The sequence below is a fragment of the Glycine soja genome, chromosome 11 (assembly GCF_004193775.1).
Source record: "Glycine soja cultivar W05 chromosome 11, ASM419377v2, whole genome shotgun sequence".
Lineage (NCBI taxonomy): Eukaryota > Viridiplantae > Streptophyta > Magnoliopsida > Fabales > Fabaceae > Glycine > Glycine soja.
The window spans coordinates 44,024,113-44,045,666 of NC_041012.1; the positions used below are offsets into that span (position 1 = coordinate 44,024,113).

The following is a 21,554-nucleotide window of genomic DNA, read 5'->3' on the forward strand; positions in this document are numbered from 1 at the left end:
TATGAAAAAAGAGAAAAGGGGAGTAAGAATAATAATGGCCGAATAAGTTTTTCGTAAACGGAAAAACTTTGATACAATTTGGGCCGTAGGCCTTTTCAATTCTGACATGGGCCCACATGTAATTTCATCAATTAAAATAAGGTTCTTGCTAATTACACCTCTATTTTTCTAAGTACACCCCTTTCTATCGCAACTACCCATTATACCCTTTTCCCTTAAAGATGTACATCCATTTTGCTTACTAGAAATGTATTTTTGGAATTAAATATATCTATTCTAGAAATATATTTCTAGAACTATAATTGATAGTTTCAGAGGTATACTTCTGAAATATATATATATATATAATATCACAATGGAATTTAGATTGCTGACGAGAAATACAAAAAAAAATAGACAAAGACAAAATAAACATTTTATCTTATACAGATGTTTGTTAGTCTTGTTTTTACCTTATTATTAAGATTCTTTAAATTTTATGTAAAATCTTATTTTCATTCTATCTTTATTATTTTTTGAATCCTAATTTTAAATTATCTTTACCATATATTCATTATATAATATTGTGTTTTCATCAATAACATACAATATTTTATGGTTTTCTTTATGTGACACTTTGTTTAAAGGTATGTTCATTACTACATCTATTATACACCTTAATTGTAAAACAAAGCTTTTGACGATGATTTTTTTCTTTTAAGTATGCTCATTCATTTTCTAATCCAAGTCTACGTCAAACATTCATGTCTCAACCCTCAATGACTCTTAAGTACTTTGATTGATGTATGATTTATTATTATCGTGAAAATGTCTTTCTAAAATAATGTATATCATTTTGAAAGTGTATTTCTTGAACTATAAATTATAGTTCCAGAGATATGTTTCTGGAATAGATACATTTAATTTCAGAAATATATTTTGAAAAAGTAAAAGAGGTGTACATCTTTAAGGAAAAAGGGTATAATAGGTAGTTGGGAGGTAGAAAGGAGTGTATGGGGGTGTACTAAGAAAACATGGTGGTGTAAGTAGTAAGAGCCTTCAAATAATAACAATGCAGAAAAAAACAATTCATGCAAATATTTTCTATTCTTCCAAATGTCATAAGAAAGGTCATATAAACAAGAGAAACATTAAAGTCACACACTTTATTTTTAGTATTAGATGAATTTCTTGTAAATATTTTCAAATAATAAACGAAAGCTATGATCCAAATTGGTTAAAATGAATGTAAAATAAAACAATACATTAGATTTTTTTTAGAACATTACATTAGATTATTAGATATATATTTGTAAAAGAGTTGATTATAAGATTTTATTATATTCATATAAATAAAAATGATTTATTTTATAGAAAAATCCGTATTTAATTCTGACGGTACAAAATGATGCATGACCTTCTAAATACATTAGAAGAATATACAAAAGCAGGTACTAGAAGAAACATTACATTGTAAATGTGTGAACATCAAACATTTCTAGCCACATGATATAACAGTAATAATTTAAACACATTGCATCTTCATCGAACATTCAGCAACTTTAGCCATGGCTGCAAGTACTATCATCACACTCAAGTTCTCATTCCTCTTGAGTCTCCTTCTCTCAGTTTCACTCTTAGGTGGTGTAAGGTCATCACATAGCCACCATGTTGGAGAAGAACGATTCCTCCAACATGCAATCGCATCGAGTGCCCCACCCATGATGTGATTGAGTCAACTTCTCCCATTCAAGACATTTCTCTTGTTCAAGCTACTAGAAGGGATATGCTAGGTGCACCCAGCAATATTGCTGGTGCACCCAGCAATTCAATGAAAGGTCAATTTTGCCCTTCAGTTAAAAATATAAAAAGCATTTTTTTTCTTCCCGGAAGCATTCTCTCTTTTTCTCACTGTGTCTCTTCCGCAAAAAGCTTCTTCTCTTCTCTCTTCCCCGACAAGCTTCTTCTCCGCGAGCTTCTCCGACAGCCCTCCGCGAGCTTCTCCGACAGCCCTTGGACCCATTTGCTTTCGAGGTAGGTGGCCTTCTTCTTAGCTTTGGTTTTGTTATGCACTACATTAGGGTAGGTTAGTGTAACGTTAGGTTAGAAGACGAAACCTAGGGTAGAAGACGAGAGGGGAGAAGACGAGAGGACGCCGGAAAAAATGGCGGAAATCGCTGACGGAGGAGTCTTCCGGAAGACCCCTTAGGGGTTCTTCCGGAAGTTCCGGAAGAACGTTTTCCGGAAAGTTTCCGGAAGAAGTGTTCTTCCGGAAGTAACCAAACGTCTTCCGGAAGAACACTTCTTCCGGAAGACTTCCGGAAAACGTCTTCCGGGAACTTTCCGGAAGAAGTGGTTCATCCGGAAGAATTCCGGAAGACTCGCACTTCCGGAAGAAGTTTCAAACTTCCGGAAGACCTTTCCGGAAGAACCCTTCTTCCGGAGTGTTTCCGGAAGAACCACTTCTTCCGGAAGTGGTTTTTTTGTTTTTTTTTTGTGTTTTTTTTTAAAATTTTTTTTAAACAGAAATTGTTTTGTTTTTTTTAAATGAATTATTTTATTTATTTTGGTTATTTTGTTTTTTAGATTTTATGAAAAATGAAGTTTGGGTTTTTGATGTCATATTTTTTTTATAATTTAAATTGTGTATTTTTACTAAATATTAATTTGTAAATTAATTTTTTTTTATAAAAGTAGTTGTGTTTGTTTTTGTTTATTGTTTTTTTTTAAATTAGTGTTTTTTCTTTAAAAATGAAGTTGTCTATTTTTATAATTAAAGTTGTGTGTTTTGGAAGTTTTATAAAAATACTAATTTTTTATAATTAATTAGTTTATTTTATTATAAATGAAGTATTTTATTTACTAAAAAAATTGTGGATGTTTACTAAATAATTTTTTTTTTACATTAGTTGTTTAATTTTTTTTAAAAATTAAGTTGTGGATGTTTAGTAATGAATTATTTTTATATTAGTTGTGTTTTTTTTTTTTTATAAATGAAGTTGTTTAATTTTTTTTAAAAAAAATTAAGTTGTGCATGTTTATTAATAATTTTATTTTACATTAGTTGTTTTTTTTTATATAAATGAAGTTGTTTATTTTTTTTTTAAAAAAATTAAGTTGTGCATGTTTATTAATAATTTTATTTTACATTAGTTGTTTTTTTTATATAAATGAAGTTGTTTAATTTTTTTTTTTAAAATTAGGTCGTGTATGTGTGAAAATGATTTGATTTAAGTTAGTCTTATTTGTTTATAAATAAAGTTGATTTTTTATAAAGAAAATTGTGTATATTTTGACCGAAAAAAAAACGTGTTCGACATGATTTACAGATCATGGCCAGAACACGAGGTTTAGGTCGTGCCATAGGTAGATTTGTAGGCAGAGATAGAGCTGCTGGCGAGGATGCTGGCGATGTTCCCGAGAGGCGTAGGCCTACTGCCTCAGCCCGTAGGCTACGCGTTCATCAGATGATTACGGAGGGACGTGATATGGCTGAGGACGTCGCTGACATGACTGATGATGTCCCTGAGCAGCCTACGGAGGCACCTGAGATGCGTGCGGACGCACAGGGTGCTGATAGTGGTGAGGGGTCAGATGGTGATGATGCTGCAGAGGGATTCCCTGGTGGTCCACGTGACCCGTCAGTGCTCACATCATTTGCCGAGCATGTTGCACATGCCGTGTGGAGTGGACAGGTATTTTAATTTGTTAATTATTTGTCATTGTTTATTTATTTATTTATGATTAATTTTTTTTTAATAATTGTATAATTTGTACTTCAAATCAGGAACGTCCTGATTTGAAGTTAGTGTCACATGGGAGGAAGCTGACACTGATTGGGAGGCCAGTGCCTGAGATTGAAGGCCTGGTGGCTGCCACAGGATTAAGTCCACTGATAGATTGTTCAGTTATTACTGGCGATCCTGGACTTATATCCGCATTTGTGGAGAGGTGGCACAGTGAGACTAGCACCTTCCACCTTCCAGTAGGAGAGCTGACGATCACATTGGATGATGTGTCGTCCATTCTACATTTGCCCATCACTGGCGCCTTGCACAGTTTCCACGCTCTTTCTACGGAGGAGGCCAGATTCTTGCTCACAGAGTTGCTGGAAGTGTCTGCGGAGGAGGCCAGAGCCGAGACAGCGCTCACACGTGGAGCATATGTACGATTAGGATGGGTTCGTGACATTTATGAGACCAGATGTCAGGCCCGGCGGTGGATTGTCGCAGCTCGCGCTTATTTGCTGCACCTTGTCGGTTGCACTCTTTTTGCTAATAAGAGTGCAACATACGTGCATGTGGTCCACCTTGACGCTTTCCGGGACCTCGCTCATAGTGGTGGTTACGCTTGGGGGGTTGCCGCGCTGGTTCATATGTACGACCAGTTAGATGAGGCTTGTAGGACCACCACCCGACAGCTTGCGGGGTACTTGACGCTATTTCAGGTAAATTTTGTGTTTATTAATATGTTAGGTTCGATTATGATTTAAACATGTTTTTATGTTATGTTAACCTCAATTATTGTGTAGTGCTGGATCTATGAGCACTTCCCTAGTGTGCATCAGTGCGTGACTGACGACACATACCAGGAGACGTCCCCACGTGCTTCCCGGTGGTTGACGTCGAAGGCGCACATGAAGGGCATCACAGGAGCACCCTACAGGGCACGTTGTGATGGTTTGACCGTCACAGATGTGTCCTGGTTGCCGTACACGGAGCATCGGGGTGTTAGGGCGTTTCAGGAGATTTCATCGTTCCAGGGTCAGCTCAGATGGGGTCCTATGATCGTCGCAGTTCGACCGGAGAGGGTGGTACGCCAGTTCGGTTACATCCAGAGCATCCCTCCGCCGCCTGTTAGTGCACGATTGTCACAGGAGCAGATAGATGACAGGTGGATGGAGTTTGCGGATCACTTACTACCTGCGGGTCAGCCTTGTTTAGTGCCTGGGCAGGTATCTGCGGATTACATTGAGTGGTTTTTCCGCATATCTCACCCTTTCATGACACCGACCCAGGCAGCTGACCAGCAGAGGGATGCACCAGCTGCAGACCCTGAGGACTACATACAGCCGCCCAGCCCCCAGGTTCCAGTGGCATTTGACCCCCCTCCATATGTGGTAAGATTATTTGCGCGTTTAATGTTTTATGAGTTGTTGTTTATTTTGAATTTCATAATAAATGTTTTTACTGACTTTGACAGGATGATTACGAGGGATATGAGGCGATTGCACAGAGGTTGGAGCGTGTGCTCAACCTTAGGATAGTCACTGCAGGCACAGAGTTATATGACATTATGCAGGACTGCCTGACGATCGCGAGAGGGGGACCCAGTGCTGATGGGACGGTCAGGGCTCGTCAGAGACGCCGCACGGACCATTGATCATTGTATTTATATTGTTGTGTTGTAGTTGACATGAATATTTGTAATTATTACAGTTTTTGTTTAATATAGTTGGCGTGTTTTGCACAGTTTATTATTTTATAATATAGTTTGTTATTCCGATTGTTTGTGGTCCTTAAGCAAAGTTTACGGTTGTTTTAAATTTATTTTTAAAAAAAGGGAACCTAGAATCATGAGTTTTGTTTGTAAGAATTACATAAAAAATAAAAGTTTTTAAAATAATTAATAAATCAGGAAATAGTCCCGTTCCCCAGTTCTCATGTTTGGACGTCAAAGAATCCAAAAAAAATAGTCCTGTTCCCCAGTTCCGTCAACTAACACGTCAAAACAAAGCCTCAAAATCGAAAAAAAATAGGAAATGAACCCTTTTTCCATGTTCAAGTACCCATGTTTGGGATTTTTTTGCGTGGGTGTGCCTGTGCCCTGAGACAATGGAGGGCGGCCATTTCTCATGTTTGGACGTCAAAGAATCCAAAAAAAATAGTCCTGTTCCCCAGTTCCGTCAACTAACACGTCAAAACAAAGCCTCAAAATCGAAAAAAAATAGGAAATGAACCCTTTTTCCATGTTCAAGTACCCATGTTTGGGATTTTTTTTTCCAAATGCACAGAAGCTCCACGATCACAATCTTCAAAACCTATTCATTAAAGAAGCAAGAGAGTTCATTAAAGTTCAAACTTGGAATATTCTTATTCCCCTTGATAATTAATTCGTAGTCACTTTCTACAAATTTGATTGGGAAAGAGCGATAACTAGGCATGCTAATTAATCTTCTATGGCTATAGTATATTGATCAACCTCAGATAAATACAGTAATCTTCATAAGACTGGACCTCCTCCTGACCATGCATGCATGGTTACCGCACGAGAGAATAAAAAAGAAGGGAGTTAATTTTGTTTAATCCAATGGCTGAGATTGAGCACAACCACCTTGGATATATCCTAATCCTAGTAATTAAATTGATCTTGTAACTCTCACAAGCATACTCATCGTCACCATTAAAACGCATAGAAGGCGGCGCGCACATTCTCCAAACAATTAATAGCCACCTTTAGTTACAAATGATTCACTCTCATCATATCGTATATTCATATATGTTGCCAACACTTCCTTTCATATTCCCACGTTCTACTACTGTTTCATCAAGGAAAGGACTTACTCCAATCCTTCTTCACTACTACTTCAGCATCGTTATACATATCTTCCTGTGTGAAGCATAATCATGGAGTCTCAGTCACTCATGGGTTGGAGCTCTTTCTACGAAATAGATGAAAAACCATTTCCATTTACGTGCCAATTTTCTTACAGGCAAAACATCATCTCGAGTAGTGAATACCTACAACGCAACCCTAACACATTAATTTTCGTACAAACCATCAATTCAACCAATGACTCAAATTATCTATGATTACCTGAGATGTATTAAAAGCATTTGAACAATCGACATGTCGTTCATTCACTCCACATTCTTCTTGATTATCATAATCATAATCCATATCAACTTCTTGTGACATCGCAAAGTCATACCTCCATTGATCTTCGTCCATCTTAAGGACATATGCATCATACACAAGTACATTCAAATTATCATATAACCACATCCAAAAATTTACTACACCTTAAATAACAAACATATTAATAGGACATATGCATCATACACGACTATATTAAAATTATCACTATATTCTAAATTTATAACTACATTATTTACTTAAACTAAACTTATCACTATAATAAACAACTAATAAAACATTTTTGTACCATTATACATTTAAGTTACCTAAATCATTTAATATTATACCATTATACCTAATTAAATCAATAATCCACAACATATATAAACCAGAAATAAAAAAAAATTATAAAACAGAAATATATATACCATTATAAAACAAAAAAAATTATAATCCACAATATATATCATTATACCTAATTAAACCAATAATTCATTATTAACTAACAGAAATATATATAAAACAGAAATTAAAAAAATTATAAAACAGAAATTAATAAATTAGTAATAATTTAACATTCCGGAAGAAGTTCTTCCGGAAGTTACGAAGGCCAATTCCGGAAGAAGTGCTTCCGGAAACTATTTCCGGAAGACCCTCTTCCGGAATTGGGCTTCTTAACTTCCGGAAGAAGGTCTTCCGGAAGTTACGAAGCCCAATTCCGGAAGAAGTGCTTCCGGAAACTATTTCCGGAAGACCTTCTTCCGGAATTGGGCTTCTTAACTTCCGGAAGAAGGTCTTCCGGAAGTTAAGAAGCCCAATTCCGGAAGAAGTTCTTCCGGAAACTACTTCCGGAAGCACTTCTTCCGGAATTGGGCTTCGTAACTTCCGGAAGACCTTCTTCCGGAAGTTACGAAGCCCAATTCCGGAAGAAGGTCTTCCGGAAATAGTTTCCGGAAGCACTTCTTCCGGAATTGACCTTCGTAACTTCCGGAAGACCTTCATCCGGAAGTGGTCATTCCGGACCTTCCTCCTCCTGTGCCTAAAATTTCTTCCGGATACATTTTTTACTGTTTTTCTTCTCTAAAAGCTAACCGGAAAACGAAATAAACTTGTACCTCCGACAAAATAGGAACAACAGCCACTAATAAAACTTCAAATACGGAACACGGGACCACCAAATCTTCAAATACTTCACTTCACTGGACCACCAACAGACTGCTGAAGGGACCACCACCGAAACAAGAGCAAACGGAAGAAGAAACAAAGTAAACGGAAGAAGAAACAAAGCAAACGGAAGAAGAAAGAAAGAAAGCGCAGTAAAACACAGCCTGAAGACGTTAATTTAAAGAAATTTACACAAGGGCAAAATCGTCATTACGTACGCATTAAAAAAAAAAAAAAACCTCCGGAAGAAGCTTCTTCCGGAAGTCTTCCGGAAGAAGCTTCTTCCGGAAGACACCGGAATTCTTCCGGAAGAAGCTTCTTCCGGAAACATTCCGGATGACGTTCTTCCGGAAATTGTCTGTGAGTTTCTCCGGAAGACACAAATTATTCTTCCGGAAGAAGGTTCTTCCGGAAACTTTCCGGAAAAATTATTTCCGGAAACTTTCCGGAAGAACCTTCTTCCGGAAGAATAATTGCTGAAGGGCAGTTTCGCCACTTCACTGTTTGCTGGGTGCCCCAGCAATAATGCTGGGTGCACGTAGCAACTCCCCTACTAGAACTGGCTTCAGGAGTTAAGTTTCTTTCATTTTAGCAATTTTTTTATATGAATTTCTGAGTTGTTTTCTTGTCAAGTTCAGTAATAGTGCAACAGTGACACTCAGTCTCTGGTACTGGTTTTCTTTTATGTTCATCATCATTATCATTAGTATGTATTGTCACGTCAGTATGTCTATTACCACTCCTATTTAATTGAATTTCATATTTCCCCCCTTAAATTATTAGATTGAGTAACAAAGAATAAGAAGGGCATTTTAAATTACAATTATTTGAATAGGAGTGGCAAACTGGTAATAGACACTCACTAGTTATAAAAAGACAAATTTGAGATACAGTTACTCAACTACTTTTCGCAACAATTTAATCAAAATTAGAGTTTCATCGCAGGAATTTATGTTTACGTATAATGCAAATGTTTATCATGTTGATTATTGAGATGCAACTCTAATTACAAAATAGTATAAATTTTTTTCTAAAGAACTGTATCCTTATCCTTATAAAAGCCCATGTCTTACCCTGTATGCTATAATAAATGCATCTTGAAATTAATATATGGTAGTTTGGAAGAGTTTATCCTTAGCCATAACTCATTTGCAATTGCAAATGCAACTTATCGCATAATTATTTTTGCACGAAAAACATTTAACAAGGGATGGTTTATTTTTATTCAATGAAATAAGTTATTAAGTTCATCAACATTGCAAAAGTTTTCAACAAGTGCTTCTGGTTTTCTTATTCCATCCAAAGATTTAACTGAGCTTGAGTATCCTTGAGTATCCGCTTTGGTTTTTTGCACATGCAGTCTATTTGATTATATTCAAGGCAAGAACAACTACAAGCAAAGAATTGAGATGATAGCACCTGTGATTACAGAAGTTTCACCCAGTGATGGACCCTTTTGTAAATCCTCATTTGTTTTCAGCTTCTTTGTGCCAAAATTGAACCAAGCAAACCCTCCTCCTGCAAAGGGTCTCCGTGTCCAAAGATGGAACAATGTGTATGTAGCAGCAAGGCAGTTTGGTGGACACGTAAACGATTCAAATGTTGGGTGGAAGCCGCTGCGTTGCGAGCTAGTATTGCTGGCACAGAATGGTCTAGTGCCATTGACAAAAGCCACAGAGCTGGTCATGCTTCTGTTTACACCGTGGCACAATACAATGACCCTTTTGAATATGAGAATGTGAATGAGATATGGTTCTTGTTTGAAATGGAAAGTGAACGGCATGCAATGTGAAATCTGTGAGAGAACTATTTTCAGCACTTGGCTTCTAAAATTTATACAAGAAAACTGAGCAGATCATGGTTTGAGGTATTAGAGCATCTGAAATTGATAAAATAAAGTGTTTAACATTTTGCTTACGCAATGCTTTTAGATTAAATAGTATTTTGGATCGCTAGCTTGCCAGCTTTAGCGTGTTTAGATTTCCACTTGAAAAATTAAAAATCATGGATTGAGCAGAACTGCAGAAGGCTTTGGGATTTCAAACAGCTATCCAAATACACTATTACGGTCATTTTGAACATTTATAATGAGCTACTTCTAATATTTTACTTTATCACTTGGTGAGTTTAAATCATCATGTAGTGCATATATCAGAATTTTGCAAATACTTGTAGGCATATGTGCAGAGTGATATCTTATTTTTGGCTTGTATCTTCTGGGTCTATCTTTGGTTTAAAGTCACAGAAGTACTTTTGCAAATTTCAACACAAAATGATGTGTTCTGACGCATGAATTGAGAAGGAAAATTTTGTTGCTTCTGGAGTAAAAATACTTTTGAGTTGTCCCAACTTTAATTCAAACATACACTTTGTTCAAATGGTGTTTACACAAGATTGAGTGCATGTTTGTATTAAAAGTTTTTTTACTTTGAAATTAATAATTTTGTTCTTCATTTTGTGCATTGGAATGTTATTGCATATTAAAATTTGCAAATATATTTTTCAAACTTTAATTCAAACATAAGCTGAGTAGTGTGATCACTGTCATGTGCTTTAAAGTTGGTTTGTTTAGTGGTTGTTATTCCCCTGACTTAATGTAATCATCCCCTATAATTGCCAGACAGATTCGTAAAACTCAATCAAAATTGAGCGAAAATCCTTATGATGATGCCTGAAAATTTATGTCAAGAATATCAAGTTCATGATGCCATTGGTTAAAGGGCCAACTTTCTTTGCCTTGGTCAACTGAAAAACCTGCATTATAATATAGACATGTGCAAGTCTCGTTTACACAAGTTCCATAATATACACCAATCAATAACAGCCACATTATCGTTTTAAATAGAAAGTACTGTAGTTGTGGAATTCAAACTTCTATGATTATTTAAATGATGATACATCAATTATTGTTTTGTACAATTTACACTAAAGAAGATACTGTACTAGAATTTCTCGTTAAGTGAATAGCTATTAAGAATGAGCTTTAAGTTAAATAATAACATAAGTATTCCCGATAAGTTTTTAATATTATAATAATGCATTCTAAATACACATCAACTTGCCTAGAGAGCATGGACCCTACTAACAATTAACTCAAGTTTAAAAATAGTCTCAAATATGAAATTGAACAGTGATACCACTAGGAAAAGACTTGGATGGATTGATAGTTAACTAAAGGATCGATGCCGTCATCTTTACAATTATCAATAGTAAAAAAAAATACATCTGCGCTTAAAAGAACTATATGCCTCAATCAACTAAATACTGAAAACTTTGAGGCACAGCACCTACTGCATCTAATAATCAGTTCAACAAGTTAGGATTCTCCAAAGACTAAAATTCACACTGACTAGAAGTCCGGGTAGTACCACACACAGGATTACTCCCATAATATACATACAAGCCACAATTCCCATTTGGTGGATGTTCATTTGAAGAATGGCTGACCCTTTTGGAGTGATCAATTCTCTGTACTTGTTCAACATGACCCTTTTCAGGGAAGACCCTGGTAACTGGCCTACTATGTGAAAACTTCAAGTAGGACTTTTCTGGGGTGTAGTTGAAGATTGATGAAATTGGATCCATGTTGCCTGAATCACCATAGTCTACAGTGCTGAAGGAGTCCCTGGTGCTCTCAGTTGTGAAAGAAGCCTCATCCGAGCTTGTGAAAAGGGACCAGTCGCTTGAGGTGGTGTCAGAGAACTCACTCCTGACATTTTTGGCGTAAGTTTGGGTCACCGGCAGGGCATTCCTATTGGTGCTTTTTCTAAGGAAGCCATTGGTGGTGTCAATAATGTGAGTGGAAATTTCTGGCCTCGCATTGGGTGATGACTCTGAGACAAAAAACTGATGACTGCCATGCCTGCTATGTCCTGGTTTATTAGGTTTCTGCATTTCCATTGGATTGTGCTTTGAAGAATCATAAACTGATTGCTGCACAGCTTTCACAGTATGTTCCACCGGAGGACGGGGACAAGACCTACCAAAAATTCAACAGTTTTAAAGCCCAAAGAAAACATATATACAGGCATGCATCAATAGAAAGATGCACTGACATTGAAGAATACAATTTATCAAATCCCAGAAATAGGATCATATACAATATTGATGAAGAATCAGTCAAAATATGTATGTTTATAGGAACTAAGCAAGTCAAATATAAAAACGCATCCCCACCTACCATATGCAGCAACAGAATGATAGAATATTATCAAACTACGATTTACTTTCAAGCCCTCTATTATAATGAGAGCAGTTTTGATTAGACAGCCACCTAAAGTTGATGGAAGCAATAAGATAAAATGACAACATTCCACATAATGTCCACCTTAGCACTTTCATCTTTAGTTTGGAAAGACATTTTGAATTTTTCTTTTTATTGTCGAAGGAGGGTAATTTGCTCAGAAAGTAACACTTGTAAACATAAATACAACTATAGAACCAAGTATTATGAGCATATTAAAGTGCCAACGTACTCATAAAGGATATAAATTGTCAACAAATGTGACAGCAACTGAATCTCTACCTCATGTAGAATAAGATATATGCTCCTTCTGACATGACCTGATTAACTAGTACTGGCTGAACCTGTTAAATAGAAATAATCTCAGTAGTTAGAGTAATAAGTTATTTAAAGGGGATCAGTTAGATAAATAGGGTAACAAGGTATGAAGAACCATTCAGAAAAATAGATTTGTCAGAAAAGGGAAACCCTTTTTGAAGGGGAAATCCTTGGTAGATAGTTTTTTCTCCTTGTTCTGTTCAATTTCTTTCCATAAATAAAATCCTTCTTTTCTTTTCTCTGGGTTCCTAACAACAATGTTGCAGCAACTTCTCATCTACAGATGATACATACTGCATTATCTAAATACAATTTACATAGGGAAATGCAATCAAGTATCTAAGTTCACTGTGCAGAAACTCCATGTTAATTTAAACCCATCATCTCTTTTTAGTCCATATCCATAAAAATGCAATCAGCTTATTATAAAAGAGAAACCTAAGCAGCTATAAGTTTACACGCTACCACACAATCAGACCCTGCAGTGGCCAAATGACATGATTTGTAATTCAAAATTGAGAAGTTATGAATCTTTGGTACAAAGACACAAACTTGAAGACAAAGTATTAATAGCACAGAGAATGGGCAGCGTGGCAGAAACCCAAGGTAACAAGTTATTCCAACTCCTTGAATATTTTGATTACTTCTTAATTCCATTTAATCATGAGTTCCTCCCCAAATTCTTTAATATTCACAAACACACTAGACATGAATATACAATGTTAAGCAACAAAAGACAATGGTTACTGTTAGATATAAAAAACATTCATGCACTTCGACCCAATAACTTAGGCTTTTGAGATAGTTAATGTATGACAATTACTTATTAGTTATTACACACGTTAAATTGCCAATTACATGCAGATATTGCAAACAAGGCAATAATATCATTACCTCAATATCATCTATTCTGAACCAATTGCCTTGCAGATCTTTCACATATGAAACATAGTGTCCAGAGAAAGACGCATTTAGTGTGTCCAGGTGCACAACAACAGCATAAAGCATGTAAAGTGGCGGAATATCACCCGTCCCAGTCATGAAAGGAATCATATCCAGCATTTCAGGAAAAGTTATGCACTTGTTAATTTTCCCATATCTTCCTTCCTGATGATACAGAACCAGAAGATATTCCAATCCAAAGAGTCAATATATAGACAATGAAGAAATTCAAAACATTTTCAGGCACCCAAACGTATAAGTTCTAAAATACAAAGTTATAAATGCACAAGGCACAAGTACAAATGAGATAATTTAAGACTGATAGTGTCAAGGAACTCAACAATGACTTGCAGATTTATGTACTATTTACATAATCTCTCATTATGTAGGTAATGGCCAATTTAGGTGAAGTTTTTCATCTGTAGAATTATTTATTATTTATTAGTAACATTAACCTGAATATTTTTTAGACAAATCATATCAAGATTTTGTGTCAAAAATAAAATAAACAGAACAATTAAATAACCAAAATTGAGACTATATCAATACATAGCATAGGTGATAATAATGCTAGTCTCTATACAAATCTGAAAAGTCATCACTTTATAAAGACCATGAGCTAACCATCCAAGAGAAGCCAAAAATCATAATCTACCCCACAACACTCCTAAAGAAGCCGAAACACCTTGAAAAATCCAAGCATTCATCTCCATCTATATGCACCAAAGAATAGCAAACAAAGCACAGTTCCACAGATCCTTAACCTCCTTTATTCTTCCATACCCTTTAAAACTTGTTGTCAAAAGGGTTGGCTCTTTTCTTCTTCCATACCATTTAAAACTTATTCTCAAAAGGGTCTCTAGAAATTGGTCAAACCCACTCATTCACACAAACAAAAAACAGCCAATTCGACAAAGAAATAACTTATACAGAGAAAAAAAAATATATGTTAGTAATATTTTGCTTTAGAAGATATTGCCAAAGAATTTTGGAATGTAATTTTAGAGCATTATTGTTACATGGCAAAGCTCCACATCACATCAACAGCCATATAAAGTTTTATAAGTCAATTTATGTCTTGCTTAACCAACCTTAATCTAGAAAGCCAATAACAGTAACACTAACCAAGCCATAAGTAGCTATAAGACTAGCAAGACAAACAATAAAGTCAAGCTTCCCAAGCAAAAGAGGAACCACAATAGAGAAAAACCTTACAAGAGCTGAGATACCTGAAATCTCTTCAGAACTATAGTCAAGATGTTAGGAGCCTCATGTATGCTCAGTTGCTTTCTAGCTCTGACATATGATGTGCACCTAGATCAAAATGTATAAAGATGGGTGAGAGTCCCTTAAATTTAAGGTGAAAAATCTAGCAGTGCTCTTTGTTGTTCTCTTTTTCCTCATATCCTTTAATTACAACTAAAGTCACCAACTAAACCACATAATAGTAACAAAATAGATACACATTAGATCATCAGACCTTCCACATCTGTACATATTCTCTCCATCCAAATCTTCAGGGGAAGTAAACTGAGTCAGTGCATCTTCCAGTGACTCAACCCAACCCAATATCTCCAAGGTCAGGTCCATAATGTTCTCATATCTTTCTGATTCGTGATTACATTTCAAACACTTAACCTGTAGACATTAAATTCCACTAAGCCATCAAACAAATGCAAAACTAAGATCACTGTTGTGTAAGATTTAGAGCCAGAGGTAACAGAAAAACATAAGAGAAAAGGAATGATAAAGGGGATACACACCTTGGATTGAAGACGACCACCAAAAGTATGTTGTATGAAAGTTGTTTCTTGTAGTCTAGGATCAACCTTTTTCTCACCACCAAGTGCCTCCAAGCATATAGATTGCATTGATGCAATTAGAAGCCTATATAAACAACACATTTAATTTACCAATGACTAAGCCTAGGTTTCAAACAAACACAAGTAAATTTCAGTATAGAAACAAGCTAAAATAAAGGAAATTAGTGTATGTGTGTGTGCATGTGCTAAGAAAGGAATACAAAGTATCTGTATTAATCAATACTTCAAAAAACATAGGCAAGATAATCTAAAAAGACCTTAAAAATTCATGGGCATCTTCTTGATTTCCTTCACCCATGTGGCAGTTAATGCTCCGCATATGCCAAAGTATCCTACTAGGAGATAGAGGATCCCCATTTTCTCTTAAAACCATTATGTGTTTCTCTAACTCACACATGAGACACCAATCTTTCGCACAACCTGACATTCAAGGAAAAATAAGACAGTATCTAAAACAATGTCTTGAAAGCAAATTGAGTATTGACACTCATCTTAGTGAAAGCATATATATATATATATATATAGAGAGAGAGAGAGAGAGAGAGAGAGAAAGTCAATACAAGCTTTTGAGTGTGATCTATAAAGCAAATAGACAACTAGAGGCTTTGTAGAAGTTAAGCACTGCAAGACAGCATTGGCATAGCAACTGCAAAAATAAAGAGATTAAAAAAAATTAACAATGATTCGGAACATACCAAGAAATGAACCATAACTAAATTTTTCCAAAAAGTTATCTCCAAGTGAATCATGGCTCATTTTTGCAAATTCCAGCAAGATGAGAAGTTTGAAAACAAAAGGTAAATTGAGACAGTTCACAGGAGTAATCTTGAAATGGGGAAACCTCCCCTCCCCAAAACTTTTGGCCACCATAACAATAATAATAATCTAGCTGTTGAATAAGGGTACAGCATCACTTGATAAATGACCAAAGTTAATATCTATTTTTAAATGATTAAATCTATAAAATATTCAGCATTTCTTTCTACTTTTATCACAATTATAAAGTTGTAGTGCTAGTATTACCTGTTCCCACAATTTAAAAGGCCCCTGGGGTATATGCCAAAGACATCACTCTGAAAAATCTTTACAAATTCATCATAAGGAAACAACATCTGAGACATGATCCAGACACCAATTAGTTAGTGAAGGCATCAGTTTCTAACTAGCAGCTATAGAAAACTGTTTCAAGTAAGAGGGGAGAGGGAATGGACATTTGTAGGCATCTACACAAATCTGACCTTTATCTTCTTCACCTTCTTGCACTTTACGTCCATGCTTTCTGTAGAGGCTAGAGGAGTAGGCTTTGTTGATTTCCTCAAGCCCATCATTTTCATAATTCCAGTGTTTGCAGTCCCATTGCTACCATTACCATGTAAAGGGATGGTATCACTATTTCCAGCAACTTCTGCATGATTAACATAGATTTGCATTTAAAAAAAATCTAAGGGAGAATAACTTAACATAGAATTAATACTGAACTAAAACTATATGAAAAGTGACATTAAGACAACAAATGTGGGGAAAAAAACATCTTAAATACTAACTAAGTTCATCTGCAGTTTTTCCTTTCTTCTCTATTTCTGAGCAACAAAAGTCAGCTGATGTCTTTGATGTTGACTTTGGTGATTTAGAAGATTTGGTCTTGGGAGTATGTAATATCTTTTTAGCTTTCATGCTTCCTTTGATTGTCGATTCAGAAGGGCGTTTGTATTGTGCTGCTTCATCAGAATGATAATTTCCCCCTTTGACTACACTTACACCTTTAGTGGTGATGTCCGTTTCAAATTCATCTACACCGTTATCATTGTTTGCAGCACTTGACACATTTGAGCGTCCATATTTGTGTCTTGTTACCAATGCATTTCCATATTGACTTTGATGGTTGTCATTCTCATGGATCATGTTTTTTGATGCATCAAATCTGTTAATATAAACTCCAAAGCCACCAGAACTGACATTTGAAATTTCTTCTTCCAACACAGAATCACTGCTCTTTCTTGACTGCAGCAAAAGTTAAGCAACATGATCAGAGATTTAGCATTGATTAATTTATAAAATGTATGTCAATTGGATATCAAAGTAAAACAAGTAAACCTTCTGTCTCATAAACGCCTCCTTTGGTACCACACTTGAGAGAGAACTGCTAGCTTTATAATCAGAAGATTCATATATAGAGCCATTATCTCTTCTCAATGTTTCTCTGTTGGATTTATGGGAAGTTCTTTCAAAAGCAGAATGTTGAAAGTTATTAAATACAGAAAAATCAGCTGTAGTAGGAGCAGCAGTGCCTGTCAGAGGGTGAACCAAATAGTCCAAAGGTGCACTCTCCCTTAAAGTCTGCTTCAAAGAGGGACCTAAGAACTGGTTGTTCAAATTTTCATAAAAGTAACTACCATCCCCATGACCAAATTCCTCAACTGAAACAGCCAGAGGAAATGAGCTTGATTTATGAGGTTCCAGTTGCTGGCATTCTTGCTTGTGAATTAGCCTCCAATGGATTATTTGACAATTTCCAGAGCTGCAAACCACTTACAGCTCAAATTTTGAGAATTAATCTTTAGGTCAAACATAATATTTTCCCCAACAATCATGTTATAGAAGAAAATTTATAAAAGAGCAGATAGAAGAGCTGTTTAATATAGGTTACAATATACCCTGTCTCCCCTCTTCTTCTCTCTTCCAAATCGGAAAACAAGATTTAGTCGTTCTGCTTCATTTCCATTAGTTGAAGCCTTGAAAACTCTTAATCAAAATGTCATGGAGAAATCAACATAAAGAGTTGTTCTAACAAAAGCACAAAATTAGCAAATTGCCAATGTGACAAACAATCGAAAAACTAGCACATTTTACTGGCCAAGAACTAATTTTTATAGCCATGGGTTTATTATTTCATAGCAATTAGAGAAAACTGAGTAGAATTACCTATCTGAGAACTAATTGAGCACAACTCCTAAGGTAATGTATTCTTCATTTGGTGGCGCGGTAATGGTGTAAAACTTCAATCTAACTAGCAGACATGTATCCTTATTCCCAAGGCAGATATTGTGATAAGTATTCAAAGCATGCTTCCACACAATTTAAGAAAATAGGGGAGAAAAAAAAAAAGATTTGCAGCTAAAGTAAGTTAGAAGAATTACCAATATCTAACAATTTTGCATCTGGAGCAGCGAGTTCTGGCTGGAGCAGAGCACCTAGCACACACATGATGTTCATTTTTTGAAGCAGACACTGGAGGAATTACATCAGCCACGGCCATTTCTTCAGCTCTTAGAGCTTCTTCAGCAGCCAAATGGGCAAGCAAATTTATCCTATCTCTCTTCTTACTAGTTTCACTCCATTTTCCAAGTAAGATGTAAGCCACCAAGGGAAGCACAACCAGGACCAGAAACAGGACAGGTATATCAGATTCTCGCGGTTCGAGCATATCCCCACAAGCATACTCATGTCCAGTTTCCTCCCAAAATCACTAATCAGAATATCATCCCCTAAAAGTCTAAGTAATCAGCATCTGAGTAAACAGAAACTTCAAGTGCAGCATAACCCATTCCCCAGCATTCAAACCTGTCAAGTATCATCTACTACAGTTTCATGATCTGAGGTTTCCCAATAAAGAATTAAGTACTTAATTAATCTACGAATTTTCAGCACTCTCACAAGACATTTACAGATTTACTTATGAAATGAAAAGCGTTCACAATTATCACCCAAGCACTTTATCTTAGACATTAATACTACACCATTTCCTGTCCATTATAATGAAGGAACAAATGCCTCAACCCTGCAATTCTTTTTGCTTTCCAGATACACTAATGAAAGCAAAACTTTAGATTAATATATTAGTTCATTTAGTTCCAAAAAAAGAAACAGTGGTTAGTGTTAATCTATCCTTCTTTGAGTAACCTAATCACCTACCTTGTATAATAACACTATAACCTGATGAAATGTAATCCAGGCTTGCTCAAACTTTTACAGCAAAGAAACAACAGACTCAACAAAGAGTTCCCAAACTTGCACATCTTAAATATAGTGCCAGCATAGTTTGCTTGAACGTTAAATTTACAGGGAGAAGAGGGAAAAAAATAAATTCCAAGAAGAAATAGAGGACAATTGCTTTCAAGTCCGACAGGAAATGCAACAGCCATCGGCCTAGTTGTCATGTTCTCATCCAGTTAAAAAAAACAAAGCTAAACACAAAACCAAAAGGTCTGATTAAATACCATTTCACTAACACACACAAAGATGTCAACAGTCAAAGATGCAATAATGGCACAGAACAAAGCAATGAGCACATAAAAAAAAAAAAAAACCCTCACCTTTGTGTGCCCACTGCCCCAATTTTATATTCAACAACCACCCATTTCAGGCAAAACACAACCAAACAAGTGAACAACCCCATTCCACAGTTGTATAGAGAGAATGGGACAAACCCCTCCACCTAAAAAGATGCTTCCACCAAAAGAAACCACTGAACCACCCTAAATTTTTTTAAAAAATTTCTTTTTGGTTTCTAAATAGACAAATTTCAACCCCATAAAACAAAAAAAGAAATAAACTCTCTAGTTCCACACATCAGCAGCAAAAAAAAACTCAAAAAATTCCAAGTGTTTCAGACAAATGAGCCAAACCCCAGAAAAGATAATGCATTTTTTTTCCCAATCTAAGATTCAAGTACAAGAAATCAACACCACCCAACAGTGCAACACAATGCAAGTTACAAACTTTGAACATACCCTCAACACAGAGAAGAAATCTGAGCAAAACCCACCAACACTTCACCTCTTTACTCTCTTCACCCTTCAAAAGATTCCTTGATTCCCTCCTCAACACACCTTCTTCTTCACTTCACACAACTTAGCAGCCTCTTACCACCCTTTTCTTTAACGTTTTTGGGAAACACTAGCCTGTTCCCGCTCCACACAAGCCTCCATCAGGACCCTCCACATGGAAGCACCGCACCCGTTGATCACGACAACACGTTTTACACCGTCGGATCGCAGAGTGGGACCTACTCCGATGATGTTTCCAATGATTTGTCGCGGATGCCACGTGTACGGGTGATGCATTAATAAGAGCATAATTGTTGGTCAGAGTGGCGAATTTTGAATTGTCACTAAGGAAAAATTATTATATGTTTTTTTTAACTCTTTTGATATGAGACATGTGATGTGACAGAGCCGTGACTGTCCTTTGCTCCGAATATTACAATGTCAGTGGTAAGAGAGGCTTGGAAATTGGGAAAATATAAATAAAAATTCTTTAAAATTAGTAATTTACTATAATTTTTACATCATTATTAATAAAAAATTAAAATATATTTTTTATTTTTATAAATATAAAAATAATTGAAATTCATTTATCTAAAGTTTTTAGTATATTTTTTATCTCATAAAATTAAAATGTCATTTTTATCCTAAACAAGATTCAGCATCCAAATTTACGTGTATTAACATTATATTTATACATTGATCATATACATAATTAATATAAAAAATATTATTATAAGTTTAGATTTATTTAAATTTATGTCTAAATTGAAAAATAATATATATTAATTTTATAAGAATAAAAAATATATTAAAAATTTAATAAAAATAAATTTTAAACATTTTTATATTTATAATGATGAAAGACATATTTTAAGCTTGTTACTTAAAATTTTGTAGCTAGGGGCATGTGGATGCAATTATTGTAGTTCAATGTTGGATAATTCTGATTAAGAAAAATCAATCAGATCTAAATCACAGTGATCAGTTTTGTGCGCATGGTATAATCATCTATATTTATATATTATGTAAAACATAGTTGTTGGTTGTTTCTACATGTGAAAAATAATGGTGAAATTAGATTTTGTATAATTAATTTGTTTTTTTATAAAACAAATAAAATAAAATTCAACCAAAACATGAAAAAGGAAAAAAAAATATTTGGAACATTTGTTTGAAGGTATCATATTATATTTTCAGAAATCGCATTTCGATAAATATTATGGCTAATCTACAATCATATATTTTTAATTTAATATTATTTTTAAAAATTAGTATTGAAGACAAACTCATTTACTTAAAAAAGTTTAGTATGATTTATTTGCTTAAGTGGATTTAAACAATTGATATATTAAAAGAGTAATTAAGATAACTAATATATTCAAGTTAATAATTAAGCTAACTAATAGCATGATGATCGAAGATTCAATTGTTGCTTTTTTAAAACTATTGAATATATATTAT

At 35.1% G+C, this 21,554-nt stretch overlaps 1 protein-coding gene and 1 pseudogene across 4 annotated transcripts; one reads left to right on the forward strand and one right to left on the reverse strand.

Annotated features, from left to right (window-relative positions):
• Window positions 1-1,498: 1,498 nt before the first annotated feature.
• On the forward strand, window positions 1,499-9,920 carry LOC114375996 (annotated as a pseudogene).
• A 1,199-nt stretch (window positions 9,921-11,119) lies between these two features.
• LOC114377214 (ubiquitin carboxyl-terminal hydrolase 15-like) lies at window positions 11,120-20,241 on the reverse strand. Of its 4 annotated transcripts, none has more exons than XM_028335640.1 (14): window positions 20,058-20,241; window positions 18,465-18,888; window positions 17,422-17,845; window positions 16,872-17,328; window positions 16,566-16,729; window positions 16,351-16,439; window positions 15,888-15,973; window positions 15,585-15,747; window positions 15,268-15,391; window positions 14,985-15,142; window positions 14,734-14,818; window positions 13,457-13,669; window positions 12,527-12,588; window positions 11,120-11,980 (listed from the first exon to the last, which is right to left on the reverse strand). In XM_028335640.1, exons 2-14 carry the CDS (start codon window positions 18,749-18,751, stop codon window positions 11,335-11,337), a joined length of 2,958 nt encoding a protein of 985 aa, XP_028191441.1. In that variant the 5' UTR covers window positions 18,752-18,888; window positions 20,058-20,241; the 3' UTR covers window positions 11,120-11,334. The 4 variants fall into 4 exon arrangements, with proteins under 4 accessions (XP_028191441.1, XP_028191437.1, XP_028191440.1 ...); XM_028335636.1 differs by having other exon boundaries at window positions 16,566-16,732; window positions 20,058-20,231; XM_028335639.1 differs by lacking the exon at window positions 20,058-20,241 and adding an exon at window positions 19,641-20,004 and having other exon boundaries at window positions 16,566-16,732.
• Between the last annotated feature and the right edge of the window lie 1,313 nt (window positions 20,242-21,554).